Raw genomic sequence first — 21940 nt, forward strand, 5'->3', positions numbered from 1 at the left:
TGTTTTTCTACAAAAACCTTTCAGCCATTTATGGGAGCAAAGGAGAAAATATCATGTTTTGTTAACTTAGTTTTACCACTATTTTATGGAGAAGCTGTAGCAGCTCTCTACTTGACCCATTAGCAAAATGCATGTTTTATCTACTTCTAGAGCTGGTCCACAGAGAGAGGATAATAGTGTACTACAGCTACCATTTACTTCATTAATTTAAGTGCTTGAGGTCTAGGGATCTGAAGGTTCCAACTCTGCTGATCACCTGTGATTCTTTATAATTCCACATGATGGAAATTCTGTGTGTGTGTTTTTCTGGTTTTCATTTTTTAAAACTATGAAATTTCATTACATCTATGTCAAAAGAACATTGAGGTTATAGAGTCAGACATTCTAAAGTTAAGGAAGGCTAGAATTATAATTGCTTATACATTATTAGTCTTTAATTACATGATCACATTTTTTTTTCTCGCAGAATCCCTTCATTCAGTGTTCACGATAAATGGCATTCAGTGAATGAGTTTGCTCTATGTTCGGCAAAGAGATACTTGGGGGAATAGTGAGGGTTTGGGCTTTTTTTTTTTTTTTTTTTTTTTAATTCTGACTGAATGAGCTTTGGTGTTTTTGTTAACTTCGTAGGTCAGCCTGTCCAAATCGCTCAGAGATACTACAAGCAGACTTGCAGAGTTAGGATGGCTACACAATAAAATAAGAAGATACACAGACCAGCGGAGCTTGGATCGTGCCTTTGGGCTCGTAGGTCAGGTATGTTGGATACAAAGATTGCTAAGTTGCAATACTTTGATTTCATTCCCTTTAGGAACTGCTGGGTCTAAAAACACAGTATGAGAATGGTTGGGAGACTTGGGAGAATTCCTAATTTGGAGTCTTTTAGTATCATTTGATTTACTCCTGTGTGCACTGTCATTGTTGGCTATGAGCCAATGTCAGGGTATAAGGGCATATACCAGCCTGTGGGCCAGATCTGTTTCACTGGGGTTAGCTCTGTCAGGCCAGCACTGCTATATTTACCTGTGCCTCTGCAGGTACAGGTAATTGCTGCTCCGATTTGCCACAGGTTATCATTTCTAGCCTGGAAGCTGCCAGAAGCAGTGTCCCCATTTGCACCACTTCCTGCAGCTCCTATTGACTTGCAATGGTGATCTGTGGCCAATTTGCCCATACTTTCAGAGGAGCAAGTAAATATAGTGGTGGTGACTCAACAGAGGCTAATCCTGGTGAATCAGATCCTGTCCGCAGACTGGTATATGCCTACTCCTAGTGTAGGATAAAGGAGTTCTCAGCTGAGTTATAGGGTTCATTCCTGCTAGTCCTATGAAGCAGTCTTGCCCTTCTAACCCTAGTAGGAGTACCTCTTCCATAGACTTGAACTTTAATTTTTTAAGTTTACTATATATGTATATATAAAAATAAAAATCCAGGAATGGCATAATGGCATCTCTGAAAAGTGTCATCACTTGCTTTAATAAACTTAAAAAACGACAAACCATATAGTAGCACTTTAAGGACTAACAAAACATGTAGATAGTGGTATGAGCTTTCGTGGGCACAGTCCATTTCTTCAGCTGACCAGCTTATCTGAAGAAGTGGGCTGTGCCCACGAAAGTTCATGATACCATCTACATATTTTGTTAGTCTTTAAAATGCTCCCATACTATTTGTTGTTTTTTAAATTTATCCTGTACAGATTAACTGGGCTACCCCTCTGAAGCTTTATCACTTGCATTGTTAGAACTATTTTGCTTTATTTTGTAGTTATACCTCCTCCCTTCCCCAAATGTGTAAGGGAACACTCTTGACTAGGTGATAGATGATGTTAAATGAAATATTGCATTACTTAGGCTAAATGCAAATCACCAGTTATCTGCTGCCATTTCTTTTGACCGCAACATCAAAAGAGTGTTAATTTTTGTTTTTATAGGTTCCATCACCATGACTTAGTCTTCAGTAACTTCACAGCTGCTGTAAAATCTAAAACCACATTTACCTCTAAGGCATTCCCGTTTTCTCTCACTTGTTCCCTCTGTAAAACTGGATATTATCCCTTCTGAGTCGTCAGAAATGTTGTTGTCCTTGCCTCTAGCCATAACATCCTACCTAATCTGCAAAGAAAGTGAAGTGCTCCTCCCTTCAGTCTAATTTTTCTTGAGGTCAGTAGAGACACTATGGTGCTTTCTACTTTTCTATCGTTTTTATTCTGTCCCCTTCTGACTGTCTTTTTTCATTCTAAATACATAAAATAGATATATAAAATTAATTTATATATTTATTATAACAATATATTAATATAAAAATTATTTTCTAAAGGCTAATATTGACATCCATGTTTTATGTGGCAGTACTAATGTATGTATATGTGAATTTTTTCAGAATCTCCCCCCATTTCTAGGTGAGGTTTCCTACCCTCTTTCCTAGAATAGTTCCTGCTTCTGCTTATTTTCACGGTTTCTGGTATTAGTCTGTCATCTCACAAAACAAGAGAATGTAATTTACTCAGAAAATTAAATGTCTTCTATCTCAGACATCAAGTATGCATTTCAGGGTCTGTGTTAGTGTGGTGTAGGCCATCAAGTAGATGTGTAGAGTTTTCCATTCATGATTTGTGTCTGAGACTAGCACTTGTGCAATGTCTGTGGCACTGGTGTGTGAAAATGTAATTGTATAATTTACTTAAGCTGTCGGTAACTAGGCAAAAGATCATATTTCATCATTCTTGAACATTTTTTATACGACAATTTCAGATGCTGCATGCTCAGCATTAAGAACTTAATATTTCAAATATAGTGTGCAGTTGAAAGCTTCTTTAATTTGCTGTCACAGAAAATTTCATCCTTATTTAGAGCACACCCAGAAAATTACACATTTATTTTAAGCCTAAACAAGGTTACTAATCTTCCAGGATTGGCCGGGAGTCTCCTAGAATCAACATTCCTATCCTGGTAACTATTAAAAGCAATTCTAGAGATTTTAATTGAATGTTTTAAGAAAATGTCATTGTGTCATGTTTGGGCAAAAAAAATCTCCTGGAATAGTTTGTCAGAGTTGGCAAGACTAAGCTTAAACCACCTGTATATGTCATTGTTGACCCAACTTCTTGACTGAAACTTGAAGGTCAAAAATGAGTCTGTCAGGTTACTAGTAATATGTGTCATATATACTGCACATTAACCATTTATTTTTCCACCTACACTATGCAATTGTTGTTGCTTTTCCAGAATATTCAGCTGTGACATATAATTATCTTGTATGTTCACACATTCCTAAAGAAAATACCAAAGTAAGGTTGAGGTGATATGTATTTTAAAGTCCCTCTCTTGAGCACAAGTTTTACTTTCCTCTGGAAACTATTTCTTTCTGTGTTTATAGACTACATCAGACTTCTAGGATAATGTCCAGTTTTTCATTGCATAATTTGTATCCCAAACCTTATTTTACCAAGTAATTGCAAATTTTACTGAATGCAAATTTGAACTACTAAATTTAATTTCTTTTACAATAATCTGATGTCCAGTATGACAGTAAATGCTTTGAAAATTGAAGCTCGAAATGTTTAACTTCTAAAAAAAAAATGTAGAAATAACATTTGGTTAGTGTGTTTTACAAAAGAACCTATTTTGCCCTCCAGTTGAATGGGCACTGCTTTGGTAGATTGCTAAATTGTGCTGAAGAAGCAAGTGAGAAGGAATGGAAAGCAGTGTTAAATGTCATGGATTTTTTTTAAATCCGCAATCTGTTCATCACTCTTGACCCCTCGCTGGAGTAGTATAAGTTTGTTCTTTCTTGAATTTCTCTTTCTTGCTCATAAAATCAAATTGAAGAGAGGAACACTTTCACTTACTTTAAGGATAGGATCAAATCTTGAGACTGGTCACCTTTTTCTTGATCTGGAAAGGAGATGGAAGGGATTTAAGTTTATTGAAGGAAAATTGGGATTCGTTTTCCTTCTGTCAGTGATAATAATTATTCAGTGGGGTATATTTAAGGTAGAGAATAATTTATTTTACAGTGTATTGTTCGTATTTTTTTTTTTTTTACTTTGGATTTGTTTGACTTGGTTTTAGGCCGATGGAGATAAAGCAATATATATATATCATACTTCTTTATGTAAATTTACTGTTTCCAGTCTAATTTGAAATGCAGATATCAAAATTGCCAATTAACTTCGATTCCCAAAGGAGTTTAGATAGGTAATGATGTGTTAATTGTTTGTCACTTGACATAAATTAAAAACACATTTCTATCACAATAGCAATCAATTTCTTTAAATTAAATTTTCCTTTTTAGCCTGGTTAACATAATTAATAAATAGTAATAACGGTGAATGATATTTCATATCCTTTCCTAGAATAATTCCTACCCAAATAATAAAAAAATTCTGATAAAATGTTTTCTCTGCCTTTAGGAAAATATTTTCAAAACTGTAGTTATTTTCTGGTTATGCTCTAACAACATAGGCTGGCTTAGAAAAAAATGACAAAATGGTCTGTAATACTTTTGCTTCTCATGGAGTGCTGTATTTGCAAGTGCTTAAACCTTATTGAAGTCAATGAAAGTATTTTTGTAGCAGTGATTTTCAACCTTTTTTTAGGCTGTGTATCCCTTTCCAAAAAATGAGGTCTACTGTGTATCCCCATTTGAAATTGCAATATAATTTACCTATGATTAGATTTCCAGGTCTTACTAAATAAAATGCATTGTCCACCATTATGGGAAAACCACTGTTCTGTTGAATTCTTTGCGTTTTGGATTAGGCCTTAATCATCACAGAGGACTTCTGCACCTTTCAGATCATTTAAACTCTTAATTATTCTTGTCTTCCTTTCTTCAATATCCATTGAGGAATGACAAGCAGTTACTGTGTGTTCCAGAGTCAAAATATACAATACTAATTTAAACAAGCAACACCTAGAAAGGGAATAGTAATTCTTTTCAAGCACATAGGAGAACGTATTGGTTTGACCTTGATGTTTTATGGACTTGTTCTTTTATAATAGGTATTATTTAACATTTATATTGTGGTCATGCCTAGAGACCTCAGCCAAGTTGAGGTCCTTTTGTGCTTGCCATGGTACACATTCTGGAAATGTTGTTCTTGCTCTCAAGAAGCCTAAGTTTCTTCAAACAACTGATGTAAACAATGCTATTCTGCTGCTCAGATTTTTTAACCTACTTGAGAACCCAGTTACTTACGATATAGGTGTAAGAATTTAGGCTATCAATAGAATTAAGTTGGTAGCCAGCAGAAACTTTCTTGTTCCCTGACTGATGATGCATATACTTGCTAGCTGCACACCGAAGAAAGAGGTAGCACTTGGTGCATTCATATAATCTCTCTGGTCAATACCTAATTTGACTTTCTTAAAGTAATTTCAGTTAGATGAGGTTTTTAAGAAAAGATGTACTCTTAATATCAATGTTTTAAAATTTAAGATGAAACTGAAAATGGAAATAGAATGTATTAGATGTTTATTTTCCTTTCTCAGAGTTTTTGTGCTGCCTTACACCAGGAACTCAAAGAATACTACAGACTTCTTTCTGTTTTACACTCCCAGGTAAACTAATACTTCTGATTTGTTCTTGAGTTTGCCTTTTCATGTTTAAAAAAAATCACTAAATAATTTTCCAAAAGATTATTACATTTGGTTAGGCGGTTTATTTAGTTTATTGATATAATATGAGCATTATAAAAGCAAGAATTTTGTTGGTGAAGGGGCTAACTATGTATGTATCTGGCAACTATCCAGTAAAATACCAGGTGTGTCACTCTGCCTAGAATATCTATAAAGACAGTGTAAAGTAATGGAAACAGTTCCAAGCTTGGTTGAGAACTTTTATGTTCAGAATATCACCATCACTTAGTTTTGCAGTCTGTTACCATCCAATTTTTAAATTTTATTTTGATTTTATACATCTATGCTATGTACAGCTACAGTAAGGAATGTTTCTTCTGTGAGTGCTTGCATATGTCTGTTTCAGTGTAGGTATGTGCATGCCTCTTCCCATTGGTATCCAGGGAGTTTTCCGCAGTAGAACCTGTAGAGGTGACCCCACTCTTTACCATGTTCCTTGTGCTGGGAAGTGAGGGTAGAAGGAGTGGAGTCACCCCACCCATCTCAGTTCTTTCTCACAAAGAAGTTTGTGATCAGAGTGTGTCTCTTCCTAGAGATCTACTTACCCAGTTGTAATCTTTTGTGGGGCGGTTTTTTGGTTAAAATTTGTGTTTTATTTCTAATTTATTAATCCATTTTTTTAGTATTTTTATTTAGATTAGGGCTGTCAATTAACACGCATTAACACCTGTGATTAACGCAGAGCACAGTTAACACATTTTTTTTAATGTGTTCATCGCAGGCGTTTCCGTGGCGCTGCCCCTTTGAAACACTGCTAGGGCGTTTCACAGGGAAAGTGCAGTAGGAGCCTGGGATCAGCTGGAATCTCCAGCTGACCCCGAGCTCTGGGCAGCACTGCCCCTTTGAAATGCCGCTGCTGCATTTCAAAAGGGCAGTGCCTAGGGTCAGCTGTGGGGCGCTGCCCTTTTGAAGTGACATCCTGGCATTTCAAAGGGGCAGCGCAACACAGCCCGGGATCAGCTGGGGACTCCATCTGATCCTGGGCTCCAGCAGTGCTGCCACCTACCCCCTTTGAAATGCTGTGCCGGTGGCGTTTCCAAGGGGCAGTGCTGCGTGGAGCTGAGGTCAGTGGGGGACTCCAGCTGGTCCCGGGCTCCTTACAGTGCTGCCCCCTTTGAAATGCTGCTGCTGTGTTTTAAAGTGGGGAAGCGCGAGCAGAGCCCGGGATCAGCTTAGGACTCCAGCTGATGCTGGGCTCCTTCAGTCCTGCCCCTGGGCCTCATTTCAAAGGGGCAGCTGGACTCAGCCTGGGGATCAATGAGGACTCCAGCTGATCCCAGGCTCCTGCAGCGCTGCCCATTTGAAATGCCACCACAGCATTTCGAAGAGGCAGTGCACGCAATTAATCGCGATTACATTAATTAATTGCAATTAAATTTTTTAATTGCTTGACAGCCCTACTTTAGTTTAATTTATTTTTTAGGCTAATGTTTGCTTAACAGGGCTTCTGGGCCCTTCTTAATACTGGGATAACCTATACCAAGTACCCTGAAGGTCAAGCCTTGCATGTGCTGCAGAAAACCTGTGCCTTCAGTTTCCCTAATTCATGCTATCAAAAGTGCTTGGGGGCAGGTCACTAGAGACAGTTATTCCATTTCTCACAGTTTTAAGACCAATACAAAAACTGAGCAGGGGGAGGCAGGGTGTTTGTTTTCACTGCATCTTGATGAAAGCAGGCCTGAAACAGGCTTTGTAACTCCCTTGATCATCAAAGGGAAGCTCTTCAGTAACTCTTCTTGAAGGGCTACTTCAGCATTACCAGCAGAGCAGATCTCCATCCCCAGGTCCATTGTCTTCGAAGTCTTAGGGTTCCAAATAATCCTGGCCAATGTTTTCCCTAGGGATTGAAATTAGAGGGAGGTGTTTGAATTTACAGGTGTTTTTATTCTCACTACTTCCTCATAACCAAGAAATTGGAGTTGGAGACCTATACTAGATCTCAGGAAACTCAATTGCTGCGTCCGTTACCAACGCTTTAAAATGGTGACCCTCACCACAGTCATACCCACCCCCGACGAAGGAGATTGGCTGTCCACCCTCAACCTTCAGGATGCTTACTTCCACATTGCAATACACCCATCACACAGATGCTTCCTCCGATTCACAGTAGCGAACCAACATTTCCAGTACAGAGTTCTACCTTTCGGCCTATCAGCTGCCCCAAAGTATTTTCAAAGGTGCTAGCACTGGTTGCTGCTGATCTCAGAACAAGGGGAATCACCATTTTTCCCTACCTCAGTGATTGCCTCATAAAGTGCCTGTCTCCTTACCATACGCAGCAGGCAATGACAGTTACCAGGGTATTATTTGACAGACTTGGGTTACGTATAAACCTGACAAAGTGTGTCTCGCTCCCAACACAGACACCAGACTTCATAGGTGCACACCTGGACTGCGAAACCATGATAGCCTCGCTTCCACAGCACAGATTCACAGCGATTCAAGACTTGGTGCATCTGGCACAGCGCAGCCCCTGTATAACTGCCAGGCAGTGCCCTTTCCTCCTCAGTCACATGGCAGCCACCACCTTCATGGTGCCTTTGCATGCCTGCATATGAGACTGGTGCAGACGTGGCTCAGGACAGCATACAGGCCGCACATACACCCATTGAACAAGTCTCTCAGCATGCCGTGCAGCATAAAAATCTCTCTTACCTGGTGGACACTAATAGACAATGTCCCCTAATGCTTACAATTACCACAGATGCCCCTTTAACAGGTTGGGGGGCTTATTTGCAGGACCAGGTAGTTCAAGTCTTGTGGACACCAGATGAACAATACAAACACATCAATTTGCTCAAGCTCAGAGCAGTCTGGTATGCATGCATGCACTTCTCCCAGATAATATACCACAATACCATCGGCATACCGACAGACAACACGACAACAATGCATTACATCAGCAAGCAGAGTCACTGTGGAAACAGATTTCTATTTGACATCCTTCAAGCTAAACTGGTTGATAGGATCTCCCTCTTTGTCAGTAATATGCTGTTTTATCCAGCAGATAGTATTTGAGTAAGAGAATCCTGTTTACCAGCAAACTCCAGAAAAGTGCACAGAATATATTTTATTTCCTAAAACATGCATGTGTGAACTCCTTTTGCAGCTTCTAATGCATCAGAAAAGATTTAAAGGTACTAAATCTGCCATTCTGTCTCTTAAATAAGGGTGGATGCAGAATTGACTCATTCTTTGAAGTTTGTGAATATGTATACTGCTTTCTCTTTGAGGGGGTTTGTGAGGTTCTGTGATCCATTTTATTGCTTGGTACCAGACATCTTAATTCAAAGTACTTCATACAGATTCTCATCAGACTTCCTCCCAACCTGTTACTCCCCCTCTTCCCCACCCCCCAAAAATCCTCAAAAGAATATGCTCACCAAAGTTACTCATTTCTGACTTGTGCTCCATAAAGGTTGATAGCATCCACCCAATCTTAGATATAAGAAGTCTGAACAAATACATCAAAACTTTAGAATTCAGAACTCTTGATTTGAAAGATTACCTTGCTCCAAGCAAATAGTCGGACTTGGCAGACTGAGACAGAGAGCACTTCCAAGATCACGTGTGACCCTGAAAGGGGCACTGTATAGCAGCCCCATCTTACACTCAGAGCTGCATTGATATTGCATGTATCTCATAGTGCTTATTCTTACTTAGAGAATGTCCAGACAGATTCACTATGGTGAAGGTGACAAAAACAGTGAATGGTCTCTGGAAACGGTGTTTACCATTACTTCTGCCTTTGGAAAACACATGTTATAGACTTTGGCCATCACTACTTTTCCTTGAGAGCAAGCATAGATCAGGAGTCTCTCACAGAATCATTCCTCCTGGATTGGTTCAAGGACTTTTTTCTAAGGATTCCCTCCAACGTCTCTCAGATCCCAGTTCCTACAAAAGATCCAGAGAGGCAGCATAGCAATTTTTCTGGCTGTACCAGTATAGTCATACAGCTCTTCTTGTATGCTGGCTTTCTGGTATACTCCCTCAAGAATTACCAATCAGCTTTCATCCAACACCAGACCTGATGTCTCAGACACTTCAGGTTATTCTCTACCTTGTTCTAGAATTTGTTATTATTTGGCTACCAGGATGATAAACTCTTAACCAGCTCTGCCCTCTTTTGCTGTACAAGAATAAGAGTTTTTTTTCCCCAGTCTAGACTAGGGATGTAATAGTATAGTAGATTAACCAACTATCCAATAAGCAAACGCTTATATGCTATAGACTGCAAGCATTTCCCTCCCTCCGTCCCTTCCCCTCCCACAGACAAGGGCTGTTGCCTGTCACTCTGTGCTGCTGCCTCTGAAACAGAGGCAGCAGCACAGGTTGGCAACTGGTCCGTGAGGGGAGCTGGTTTGTAAACTGGTTCTCATCATGGACCAGCTCCCACCTGGCACCACGTGGAGTGACAGGGGACTCCTTTGGAGTGGGGCAGGAGTGCACTGGCTGCCAGCCCCACCCCCAGGGATTATAGAATAGTCGACTAACCAATAAGAATTCATGAGGTTACTCGACTATTCAGTCAACTGATATTTATCATTCCTAGTCTAGACCCTTGCCATTCCCAAGGGCTAGGGTCAGAGATGAAAGTTTCTCCACTTGGGTGAGTATAGTGCTACAGTGGTTGTTCCAGAGTCCCGTGCTCCCTTGTATGTATTACTTCTGCCACCTCCAGGAATTAGTCCTATCCCTGAAAGTCTATTTAGCTGCAATTTTGGCATAGCATCTTTACAAGTGTTAATGCGTTCTCCATTTTACAGCCATGAATTTTTTCTTGTGTTTGTGTACGGTCAAGCTAATGTTCTGTTACTAAAAGGCGTTGACGCCTATCCACATGATACAACTGTTTGTGTATATGTTGTGAGCAGATGTTCTTTGGGATGATTTGCAGAGCAGCCACTTAGATTTCAGTTCACACCTTCATTAATTGTTCATTGAATCTGAAGTAAAATCTTTTCAAAAGCACTGAAGTTCATTTCCAGAAGTGATTTAGTCTCTTAGGGTATGTCTACACTACCCCGCTAGTTCGAACTAGCGGGGTAATGTATGCATACCGAACTTGCTAATGAAGCCCGGGATTTGAATTTCCCGGGCTTCATTAGCATAAAGCCGGCGCCGCCATTTTTAAAAGCCGGCTAGTGCGAACCCCGTGCCGCACGGCTACACGCGGCACGGGCTAGATAGCTCGAACTACGTAGCCATTCCGTGGAACAGAGTGGAACGAGGAGTACAGATAGTTCGGAATGGCTACGTAGTTCGAGCTATCTAGCCCGTGCCGCGTGTAGCCGCGCGGCACGGGGTTCGCACTAGCCGGCTTTTAAAAATGGCGGCGCCGGCATTATGCTAATGAAGCCCGGGAAATTCAAATCCCGGGCTTCATTAGCAAGTTCGGTATGCATACATTACCCCGCTAGTTCGAACTTGCGGGGTAGTGTAGACATACCCTTATATATTAGTAGTACTTCATCTTTGAACTTTGTAGTTAACTTATTTGCTTTGTTCTGATGACATTTGGAAGAATTAAAATCAAACTTGTGATCATGGTTGAAAGTTCATTACTCATTCTGTTGCTCTGTTTCCTTTTTTTTTTTTATGTTTTGTTTTTCTTTCCAGTTACTCTCTGATCACCACCTGTTATTTTTCAGCATTACTATTTTTTCTGTTGCTGCTTTTGTAACTATCTATCCATGAAGCTGTCTAATACTTCTTTTACACAATGTGACATGTATGCCTTCCCTGCTTCTTTCTTCTGTCAGAGCCACTATTTTAACATTTGATGTGTGCTGTCACCTACACTTGATTCTTGGTTTCTTCTCATGTCAGTATGTAAAGTTTCATCCTAAGTATTTTACAGTAAAATGCTGTTTTGTTGATTGAGTAGAGATAAAAAATCTGAGCAAAGATAATTTCGGAACAAAAATATTTAGCATATCTGTATGCTGCCAGTACTTCTGTGCTGTGTTTTGACTGTGTCCCTGTGTTTTTAATTTGATCAGTTGCAACTTGAAGATGATCAGGGTGTAAATTTGGGACTTGAGAGCAGTTTAACACTTCGTCGTCTTCTAGTGTGGACATATGATCCAAAAATAAGACTCAAGACACTTGCGGCACTTGTTGACCACTGTCAAGGTCTGTTATTTTTAAAATATATTTATTTTATTTTGTTTAAGTTTTGTAGCTTCAGGAGTGATTGTGCATGCCAACCATGGATGTCGGTTATATTAAGTTGTTAATATTTCAAATTTAATGAGTAGATTTCTGGTAATGTGACTGGTTGAAGAACAGGTAAAAATATTCATCTTTCTTTCAAATATGTCTGTAAGCAGTAGATCCACCAGGTTATCATAATATAAAATAGATAATTACACAACCATAATAATACACTCACACATTAATAAATTTACTAAAACATTTAAATGATTATATACTTTATTTATATCCTTTACTGTTATATTGAGGCCTGGGCTCGCTGTAGACATAAGCTGCTCCATAGGATGGCTGAGCAGCCTCTGTCCGCAGGGAGCTCAGGCTCCCTGCAGATAGAGGCTACTGCCACCCTGTGCTGCTGTCTCTGTCAGAGGTAGCAATGTGGGGCAGCAGGTAGGAGCCAGTCTGCACAGGACTGGCTTATGCCTACCATTCCGCACTGCTGTCTCTATCAGAGGCTACAGTGCAGGATGGCAGGGGCCTCTTGTGGCCCCTGGAGACCATTGAATAATCATGTAACCAATAAGATTTGGTGAAGTTACATGATTATTCAATTAGATAGCTAACATCTGTAATATAATTACACAAAGACCTACCCACTTTCAAAATGGCTGCCATCTCCCATTGCTGTCAGTGGGTCTGATATTCCTGGCACAGAGGTTATATAACGGGTGGGCAAAAGGGCCTCCACGGGCCAGATCTGGCCCACTAAGCAGGTTGATCTGGGGCCCCATGCTCTTGTCAGGGCAGGAGGAGACGCCTTGTACTCCCCCGCCCCCAAGCCCTGATTGGCCTGGGGTCAGAAGGAGGTGCGTGCAAAGTCTCCTCCCACCGCCAGGGGCATGGGTGCCTAGGGGAAACTTCTGGAAGGAGGCAAAGACTTCATGTACTTCCCCACCCCCAGACCAATCATAGTCTGTGGGTGGGGAAGCAAGGAAGTATCCTGGCCCGCCTCTTCTGCTTTAGCCCCCACCCCTTCCGCTTGAGGCCCCACTCCTTCCGATGCAGCCCAGGGCCACTTCAAAAATTTCTGAAGTAGCTCCTGGCAAAAAATTATTGCCCACTCCTGGTATATAGTCTTTCCTCAGGGCAGTTGGTTTTCACCCTCATTGGAAACATATGGCCTTTTTGAAGGAGTATCTTAATGGAAGAATGCATATTGCCTCCGTACCATGAGAACAGTGGGAAATGACACTCATTAAAGTTTCTCTGAGGAATTTTTTTTATGTAGCAGTCTGTTCTGAGAGAGAAATTTTACTGTTTTGACCAGGGCTCACCAAACCGCGGTGAGCCCCGCTCGCCAACCGCGCTGTCCGGCGATCTGCGCATGTGCAGATTGCCCGAACCCAGCTCTTGCCCGTGGCGAGTATATTTGTATTTGTCGAGCCCTGGTTATGACAGTAAAAAGAGTGACATTAATGCTAAATATTTTATTTCAAAAGTTACCCTTTTCACTAAAGCTTCTCAGACTGCAAGAGGAGGGGGGAAAACTGTTCATGGAAACATAGATAGTACTGGAGAGAGGGTCAGAACTGTGTGTGTGCGTGCCTGCACATGGGAATGTAGGGAGATGCCAGGGGCAAAGATGAATAATAGGTCAAGAAAGAGGAAATTAGAAATGTATAAATAACAGTGTAGATGGTGAGGAAGTACTTAAGTGAGTAATTAAAGACTCACTTGAACCATGTACTTGGGTATGTACCATTAATGGCTGTCTAATGCAAGTTGTACTGCGCTTATCTATGCTGTTATTTTTAGTATTGTCCTTACTGCCAGTCTTTTCCTGCTTTAGGTGCCCATTTCTTGCCATAATGAAATACTCCTGTAGCAGGCAGCTGCCAGAGCCTTTTGCTATTGTAGGAGAAAATCTCTGGCAGGAGGCAGGCAGCACAGAAAAGTTCTATGGCTTCCTGCTGCCAAGACTTTCCCTATACTTCTACTCTGCCAGAGCCTTCTACTTGTATGTAACACTGGGGTATGTGGCTATATTGCAGCTTGCTTTTCTCTACAACATGTAGGTACATATACCCTAACCACTGCATCGAGTGACATGTGTTATAAACATTTAGGCTATGTTTACATGATTTAAAATTGCTGTATAAGGTCAGAAATGGGCATAGTTAGTCATCAGGTCTCGAAGAAAGTGATTTTTTGAAGTCTAAAGTACATAATCAGAACCTGCTTTCCTTCCTGCACTTGTCTACTTTTTTTCTCCTTAGGTAGAAAAGGTGGTGAACTAGCATCAGCTGTCCATGCCTACACTAAAACAGGAGATCCCTATATGAGGTCTCTGGTACAACACATTCTTGGGCTAGTGTCCCATCCTGTCTTGAATTTCCTTTACCGTTGGATTTATGATGGGGAACTGGAGGATACATACCATGAAGTAAGTTTATATGAAGTAATTAATAATATTGAGATTTTTCTAGTTCTTATTTGGGTAAAAATCAGTGAGATCGAACTGCGAGATTGAACTCACAATGAGCATAAGAATAGTTCAGTTGCATAGAATTACTTTAAAGTATAAAATTGCCCATGTAATTTAGGGTATGTCTACACTGCCACCCTAATTCGAACTAGGGTGGCTAATGTAGGCAATCGAAGTTGCAAATGAAGCCTGGGATTTAAATATCCCGGGCTTCATTTGCATCTTGCCGGGCACTGCCATTTTTAAATCCCCGCTAGTGCGGACTCCATGCGCGTGGCTATATGCGGCACGGAGTAGGTAGTTCGAATTAGGCTCTCTAATTTGAACTACCGTTACTCCTCGTGGAACGAGGATTTTTTTATTTAAATAACATTTTTTTCTCTTAAAGCATTTTATTAAAAATCCAGTGTAAAGATTTATTCAAGATACATCATAGCTCAAAGATATCTCATCATGGAATAGGGATTACAAATTCTAATTCATTTAATGCTTAAGAAAAGTTTTGTAAATGAGTTCCAATAGTTTATGGATTAGGGACCCAATTTTATGGGGCACCAGAGGTTTTTTGTATAGATTACCTAGAAAGATTAACCTACCTATCCAATGGGACTTCGTGCTCAGTCTCTAGAAGGTACATCAGAGATGCTTAGTTTTGCAGTCCTCACATTGTAGGATTTGTCTCCAGAGATAACATGCTTGATAACAGCAAAAATGTTTTTAGATAAATAAAGGTGAGAAATAACAGACCTCAAACCCATTGTCGCTCTACACATTTGTGTACACAGTCAGTCCCTTACCTTTCTCTAAAAGTGCAATATTTCAAAAAGTTCAGTAAATAGAAGCCAGTATTTTAAGTTTCTCCTTTTGATTTGGCTGAGCTACCGGTAGTCAATTTAATTTTTGTTTAAAAATATTTCATTTACTTGATTTAAAAAAAAGTGAACGTTTAACTAAATTCAAAAATTTCATGTGCTTGTTTTGCTAAAATAGTATGTTTGTTGTTGAAGAAAAAAAATCCAGAATACATAATGTTGTTGTTTCAGTTAAATAAAACAATTTAAATGTCTGTCTGGTGATGTCCTCCTAATACAGAATGGCAAGAAATCCTCCAAATATTAATGGTTAACCTGTGGAATTGGAGATATTTATGAAGTCATTGGGATGCTAACTATCTGCTTCAATTACCTTTGGTAAATGAAATAACCAAACAATCATTCACTTTCTGATATAGTTGTAAAACTAATCTGAAAAGTTTTCAAAATAAATCAGTTTAAAAATGTATAGTGTGCGCCTTCTAAAAGTGAAACCAACATCTATCTTTGAATTGTGAAGAATATGTATTAAGGTTATAACAACCAACAAGAAGAATGCACTTTTATGTAGAAAACCATGATGAAATCGAGTCTTCCTGACTGTGACTCAAATAATTATTTAAATCAATTTGATTTAAATCAAATCCACCTTGACATTGATCAAGATCTAATTCCATACCAGTTACTAAGATAGATCTAAATGTTGTCTGTAAAAATTAGCCCTTGTGGTTAGGATTAACCAACAAAGTAAATGCATTACTTTATACCTACTCTCTTGATTGAGAGGATTTTTAAATAACTAATTCTTGGGATAATGTGTTGTCTCGGTGCATCATAATACCATTAGCACCTTACACACGGCTCCTAGCCTCATTATGTGAAAAATATTTTTAAAAAAATCTGAAGTTGTTTGGTATACACAATATACATAGCCTGATTATTTTACTATAATATCTTACCAGTTTTTGTAGTTGGTCTTTTGTAAATCCATCCCAAATACCACTTTACATTATGTCTAATCTGTCAGTTGTAATTGTGTCACAAAGTTAAAATAATAAAAAAAAAAATCAGATTGTTAATTTTTAAAATAACTAGGCTGTTCTGATAAGCATAGATATAGCTGATCTGAACACACACACAGTCAGACTCAAAGTGTGTGGGGGAAATATTGCAGTCTTTCTGTGAAGCTGCATCCACACAAGAGGTCACTAAGGATGTGTCTAGACTACATCCCTCTTTCGACAGATTGCAAATGAAGCCGGGATTTGAATTTCCCGAGCTTCATTTGCATAACCGTGTCATTGCGCTCTTTCGAAAAAGCGCAATTTTGAAAGTGAAACCACAGTCTAGACGTGATTCTTTTGAAAATAGCCTGTGAACCTCAAGCCTTTTTTGAAAGAGCGCCATGACGTGATTACGCAAATGAAGCACAGGAAATTCAAATCCCAGCTTCATTTGCAATTTTGAAGTGTCTAGTTTACATCCTTCTGTGGAAAGAGGGATGTAGTCTAGACATACCCAAATAGATAGCCTATCCATTGCTGGACTTTTTACCCTGGCTCTTACCCGCTGGAATTCATTTACATCTGTGGGCAAGGCTGAATTAAGGCTGAGGCAGAGTAGGCATCTGTTTAGAATGCTGGGTCAGTGCTGTCACAGCATCAGAATCTATTTCATTTAAAAATATCTTCATAAACATTCATGGCTACAAAAAATGGCTTGAAAATGTGACTTGATTGTAAATGATGCAATGACTTCTGCTAAAATCTCCCAGGAGAGGAGTAGCAGCAACTACTAGATATAGGGAGAAAGCAATCTGACTGCTCTAGGGAAGGCCACTTTGATTATGTGGGGACTGGGCTTGGATATTGTCCTTACCTGTGAGTGAAAATCTGCCAATCAACCGAATACTAGAACCTTCATTAAAATGCCTCAGCCTTCTATGCATCATATCCTGTTTTTAATTAATTAAGCTATTGCTGTGTTGTCAGTCCCTTCAAAATCTGAGTAAACAAGAAAATACGTAAGTGTATGCTGTGTGCAAGGTTAGTCTGCATATAACATACTTAACATCAAACCCACAGAACAAGAAATTGTAAGTTAAGGCCTCTAATTATGCATGCCCTCTCCAGACCTCGCTACGTGCCTCTACACATCTCACTACAGACAATGCATCATAACTTTAATTCTGTCCTCCTGGGGATGAAAGTGTTGCTGCTCCTTTCTCAGACTCTGCATCATTACAGACAGATCAGATTTTCCTCACCTCACTATCTTGTCTGTACCCCTCTCACTCATATTTGAGGTAAAGGGTATTGGAAAGGCTGGAGGGGATTGGAAGAGCCTGCAAGTCTGCAACCTGGGCTGTTACCTTTGTTAAATTATTGTAAGTGTCTGCCCATTCCTGACTTTTTGTTCCCAATTAAACTCTTTTAGGATAGATTTCTAAGTCCTTGCTCAAAGAACGTAGGTGGGTAGAGAGTGCTCAGAAAGGGAGTTTTCTCCTATTGGCCTCATTCTTTGCGCTAGGGGCTGGGTAGGCAGAATGGCCCACGTGAGACACTAGATCTGACTCAGATACAGTCTATGCTATTTTTTTAGTCACCCATGACTAAAAAGATTCTGTGAGACCAGGAATGTGGTCCTTTTTGTCCCATGGAGGGCCCAGCTTCCCTGAACGATCCTTATCCTTCTCACAAGAAACTCAGGAGAAATAATGGGCTCGTTTTGATGGATTTAGCTGTGGTTCTTTTTATGTGCAAAAATGGTGCTGTCCCCCCAAAAACAATAATGTCAAAACACTGTCCGCACAACCATGAAAGTACCAAAATGCTTAAACAAAAATACAGTTTGACTTCTATGTAGTATGTACATGCACTGTTCAAGGTAACAACAAAACAAAATAAATCCACTTCCCAAAAAAGCCCAAAGACAATGACAACAGCTACTTCACATGGGACTGTAAATAAACGTGTATATGTAATATGTGTCCAGTGAGAAGTTAAATACAAGAGTGGGTGAATATGTGTGAAATATAAACAGAGTTTACATGGAATTTATATCTAATGTATCTTTTATTTCTGTCAACCTGCAGTTTTTTGTAGCTTCAGATCCTACAGTTAAAGCTGACCGGTTGTGGCATGACAAGTACACTTTGAGAAAATCTATGATCCCTTCATTCATTACAATGGATCAGTCAAAAAAGGTATGGGCAAAATGATTGTTTTATTGTCCCTTTGCTGCTTTTTATGGCTGATAACATTAAGAACAGCTGGTATAAACTTAGCAGAATGTTCTGAACCTACCATGTTGTCTAGATTGTTACTTTGAGATGTAGGAAAAAACTTTGTATAATTGCTTTGAAGAAAGAGCACTAGTAAAAGCAAACGTGTGGGGGGGGGGGTCTGTTTTCAGTGGTTGGGAGCAGAGAGGCAGCAGCTTGCATCTCATTTTTATTGTTTATATAAAATAACTTCAAAAAGTTATTCTCTTGTGTCTAGGTTCTTCTAATAGGAAAATCCATAAACTTCTTACATCAGGTTTGTCATGACCAAACACCATCTACAAAGATGATAGCTGTGGCAAAGTCTGCAGAATCACCAAAAGATGGTATGATAAAAAACTGATAACCTAATTGTACCTTTCAATTTTAGATCTGTTGTCATTACTCTTAAACAGTATATGATTTTTAAACCAGGAGTCTTAAACTCCAGGCCATGAGTCATCCCAGACCAGGAGTCCAATAGCTGAATGCGGGTCCTGCTGCCACATGGGGTGGGGCGGGTGGGGAGGTAATCCCCAAAGCCAGGCCTCCCCGGTAATCCCCAAAGCCACCCATCCTCAGGAATGAGGTGCCATGGAGGGAAGCGGAAGGGGCAGGTCTTGGGGAATATGAATGAACAATCTTTCCTCCTCGACACGCGGCCCAGCCTACTGGGACTCTCAGGTTGGATTGAGCAACTGTTCTGGCCCAGGATCACCCATGGGCCAGGAGTTCGAGACCCTTCCTTTAAACTATTTTAAAGTGACTTTTTGGGGATGGGGTAGATGGGACCAAGAAGGAGAATTAAAAAAAAATCATATATTCTATAAGTACCTGTACTAAGTCATTCTACAAAAGATGTCTCAGTGAGACGTAAATATGTTATTTCCCTCTTTAGTCCTGTAGTATTGTAGCTGCACTTTCCCCTTGCTCCCTGATAAAGGGGAACAACCAGCAATATTTCTGTATGGATCTGGGGGAGGGGGAGCTTCAGTCCCACCTGCCTGATGATTGTGTCTTTTTTTTTTTTCTGTATGGTTTTGTGAGTAGCAATGCCATTCCAGGCACATCCCGTTTTCCTGGCACAACCAAACCCTTACGTTGCTTTAAGATATAAGAGAAAGGTGTTTACTGAATTAGGTGGTCCTAGCTCTTACTGTTTAGGCGTTCTTGAACAGAAAGACACAGGGAGACGCACAAACTCTCTGGGCCCCTGCTGCTCTCCTGGGGGTCGCCAGGCTCCTCTCCCAGCTGTGCTTCCGGCTCTAGCCCCAGCCCTGTTTGCCACGCTCCCTGGTGCTGTTGCTGGCCTCGGCCCTGGCCTCACCTGCTAGTCATGCTCTCTGGCTTCTAGCCCTACTGGCCCATGCTTCCCAGCCTTGCCATCAGCCCTGGCCTGGCCATCTGCCGCTGGCTGCACACCCCAGCCTGGACACCTCTCCATGTCTGAGCCAACAACATTCGTGGTCCTACCTGTAGTGTAGATTGCTACAGAGTTAGTCAGGAGGCAGTGTATTTAAGGAGATAGTTAATTTAAAATTTCACTATACTATCTTGAAGGAATTATCAAACCAGAAATATTCTCCCCATTCCAGTCCTCCTCTCCCTTTTAAATGTAAAATAAACTGAAAAAATGTTGTATTGGCGGGGAACACAAAAGAGTAAAATAACACCCATTTATTTAATTGGTATTTCAAGTAATATATTCTTTCCTTTATTACCTTTTTACACCCAAACTGACAAAATTTGGAGATGATGAAAAATGACCAGGTCACTAACATCAGATAATGTAGATTATTTCCTACAATATACTTTCTAGTGCTTTTTGTCTAGTTGAACTTTAAATGTAACAATCCTTTTCCTTTTCCTATTTCCTCTTCATTCGAACATAAAGAAATTTTTACTCATTCGCTCTGTAGAAATGTTTAATGTTTTGCTGCCATGTTCCCTTTCTTAATTTTGTTCACCTACTTCTAGTTTGAGTCCTTTCCATAAGCCTAAATATTTATTCTCCATTTATTCTTAAAATACCTATAGACTGTTCTATCTTCACCACACATACATTTTTGTCATGTAATCTATCTATCCATATTTATTTCTTAAACTTCTTTGTACATGTAATCTAGTCTTCTGGTAATGTTTGTTGTTTCTCACTGAATTTCATTAGTGTCAATAGTAATATGATATGAAGACTATAAGTACAATATTCCAGGTGCAGTTGTACTAGAGCAGGGGTGGGCAATAATGTTTTGCCGGGGGCCACTTCAGAAATTTTTAAAGTGGCCCTAGACCTCAAGTGCAAGGGGTGGGATGGGATATTTCAGGGTTCATGATTGATCTGGGGGTGAGAGAATTCCCCCCCCCCCCCCGGCTCCTCTTAGGTGCCCATGCCCCTGGCATGGGAAGAGACTTCCCGCACTCCCCTGCCGTCCCCCCAGGCCAGTTAGGGCCTGGGGGCAGGGGAGCGTGTGAAGCCTGCTCCCACTCCTCCAGGAGCATGTGGTGCTTCTAAGCACTGCACACTGCTCGCAGGGTGGGGACAGGGCGTAGGAAATTTTGTGCGCTCCCCCAGGCCCTGATTGGCCTGAGGACAGGTGACCATGCAAAGCCTCTTCCCACCCTGCCAGGAGCACCTGGCACTTCTAAATGCCGAGTGCTCCCGGCAGAAACTTTGTGCACTTCCCCCTGTCCCTAGGCCCTAATTGGCCTGGGGGCAGGGGAGCCACAGGGCCTTCACAAGCTAGATCAGTGTTTCTTAAACTTTTTATGACTGAGGAACACCAAACAATAATTTTTTTTTTATGGGAAACACCCAGAGGCTTCGGCCTTGAAGGGCTGCCATTTTGAATTCTGTTCTCTACGTGGCACACCTCCAACTGCCTTTAAGAACTTTCAGAAACACTGGGCTAGATGCACCCGCGGAGGCCCTTTTGCCTACCTCTGTACTAGAGCGATATACAGGTGAACTATTTTATCCTTATTAATTGATGTGATTCCATTTCAGTTTTGAAGCGCATGTGTTTTGGTCATTCCTTCATCCCTCTCTGCCCCACCACTGAAAACTCACAAGTTTAATTTGGTGCTCTCACAAAAAGTTATTTTTCTAACTTTTATTGTGAGTCTTGTGATATTTAGTGTTGTTCCTAAAGTCCCAGATCCTGGAATCATTTGATTACATGAGGCTCTCGGCTTTCATTTTAAAACTGTAATTTTGTAGCCTGGACGGCTATAGAGAAAAGCTGGGATGTGAATTTTAAAACTTAAGTTACCAGAAGGCATATAAACTACCATACATTTACTATTTTCTAAAAATCTCACAGCTTCTAAGTCAGTCTTATGACTTACTAGCCTGACACTTGCTTTTTGCATGTTTATGATTGGTAATACTGAATTTACTTTCCACTCACACTTAAGTTGCTTGTAATGCTGGAGCTTCCAAGGTTTCTCCCTCCTGGTATGTATCTATTTCAGCGATTTCCCCCAGGAATATCATTTCTTGGTTGCTTGCATTTTCTCCTGCTTTTAAATTTTACTGTTACATTTCTGCCACTGTTTCTAAACTCTGTCCCATAGTACAATT

At 40.3% G+C, this 21940-nt stretch overlaps 1 protein-coding gene across 2 annotated transcripts in view; it reads left to right on the forward strand.

Moving 5' to 3' along the window:
* The window catches only part of TUBGCP3 (tubulin gamma complex component 3), a 133054-nt gene that overhangs the window by 73904 nt on the left and 37210 nt on the right, over positions 1-21940 (forward strand). For both annotated transcript variants that reach the window (XM_075918510.1, XM_075918547.1), the window contains 6 exons: positions 631-756; positions 5496-5564; positions 11648-11780; positions 14078-14244; positions 18193-18303; positions 18599-18707. In XM_075918510.1, coding sequence (XP_075774625.1) covers positions 631-756; positions 5496-5564; positions 11648-11780; positions 14078-14244; positions 18193-18303; positions 18599-18707 — 715 coding nt within the window. The remainder of the gene's footprint in view (positions 1-630; positions 757-5495; positions 5565-11647; positions 11781-14077; positions 14245-18192; positions 18304-18598; positions 18708-21940) is intronic.

This window comes from Pelodiscus sinensis, chromosome 1 (genome assembly GCF_049634645.1).
Source record: "Pelodiscus sinensis isolate JC-2024 chromosome 1, ASM4963464v1, whole genome shotgun sequence".
Classification (NCBI taxonomy): domain Eukaryota; kingdom Metazoa; phylum Chordata; order Testudines; family Trionychidae; genus Pelodiscus; species Pelodiscus sinensis.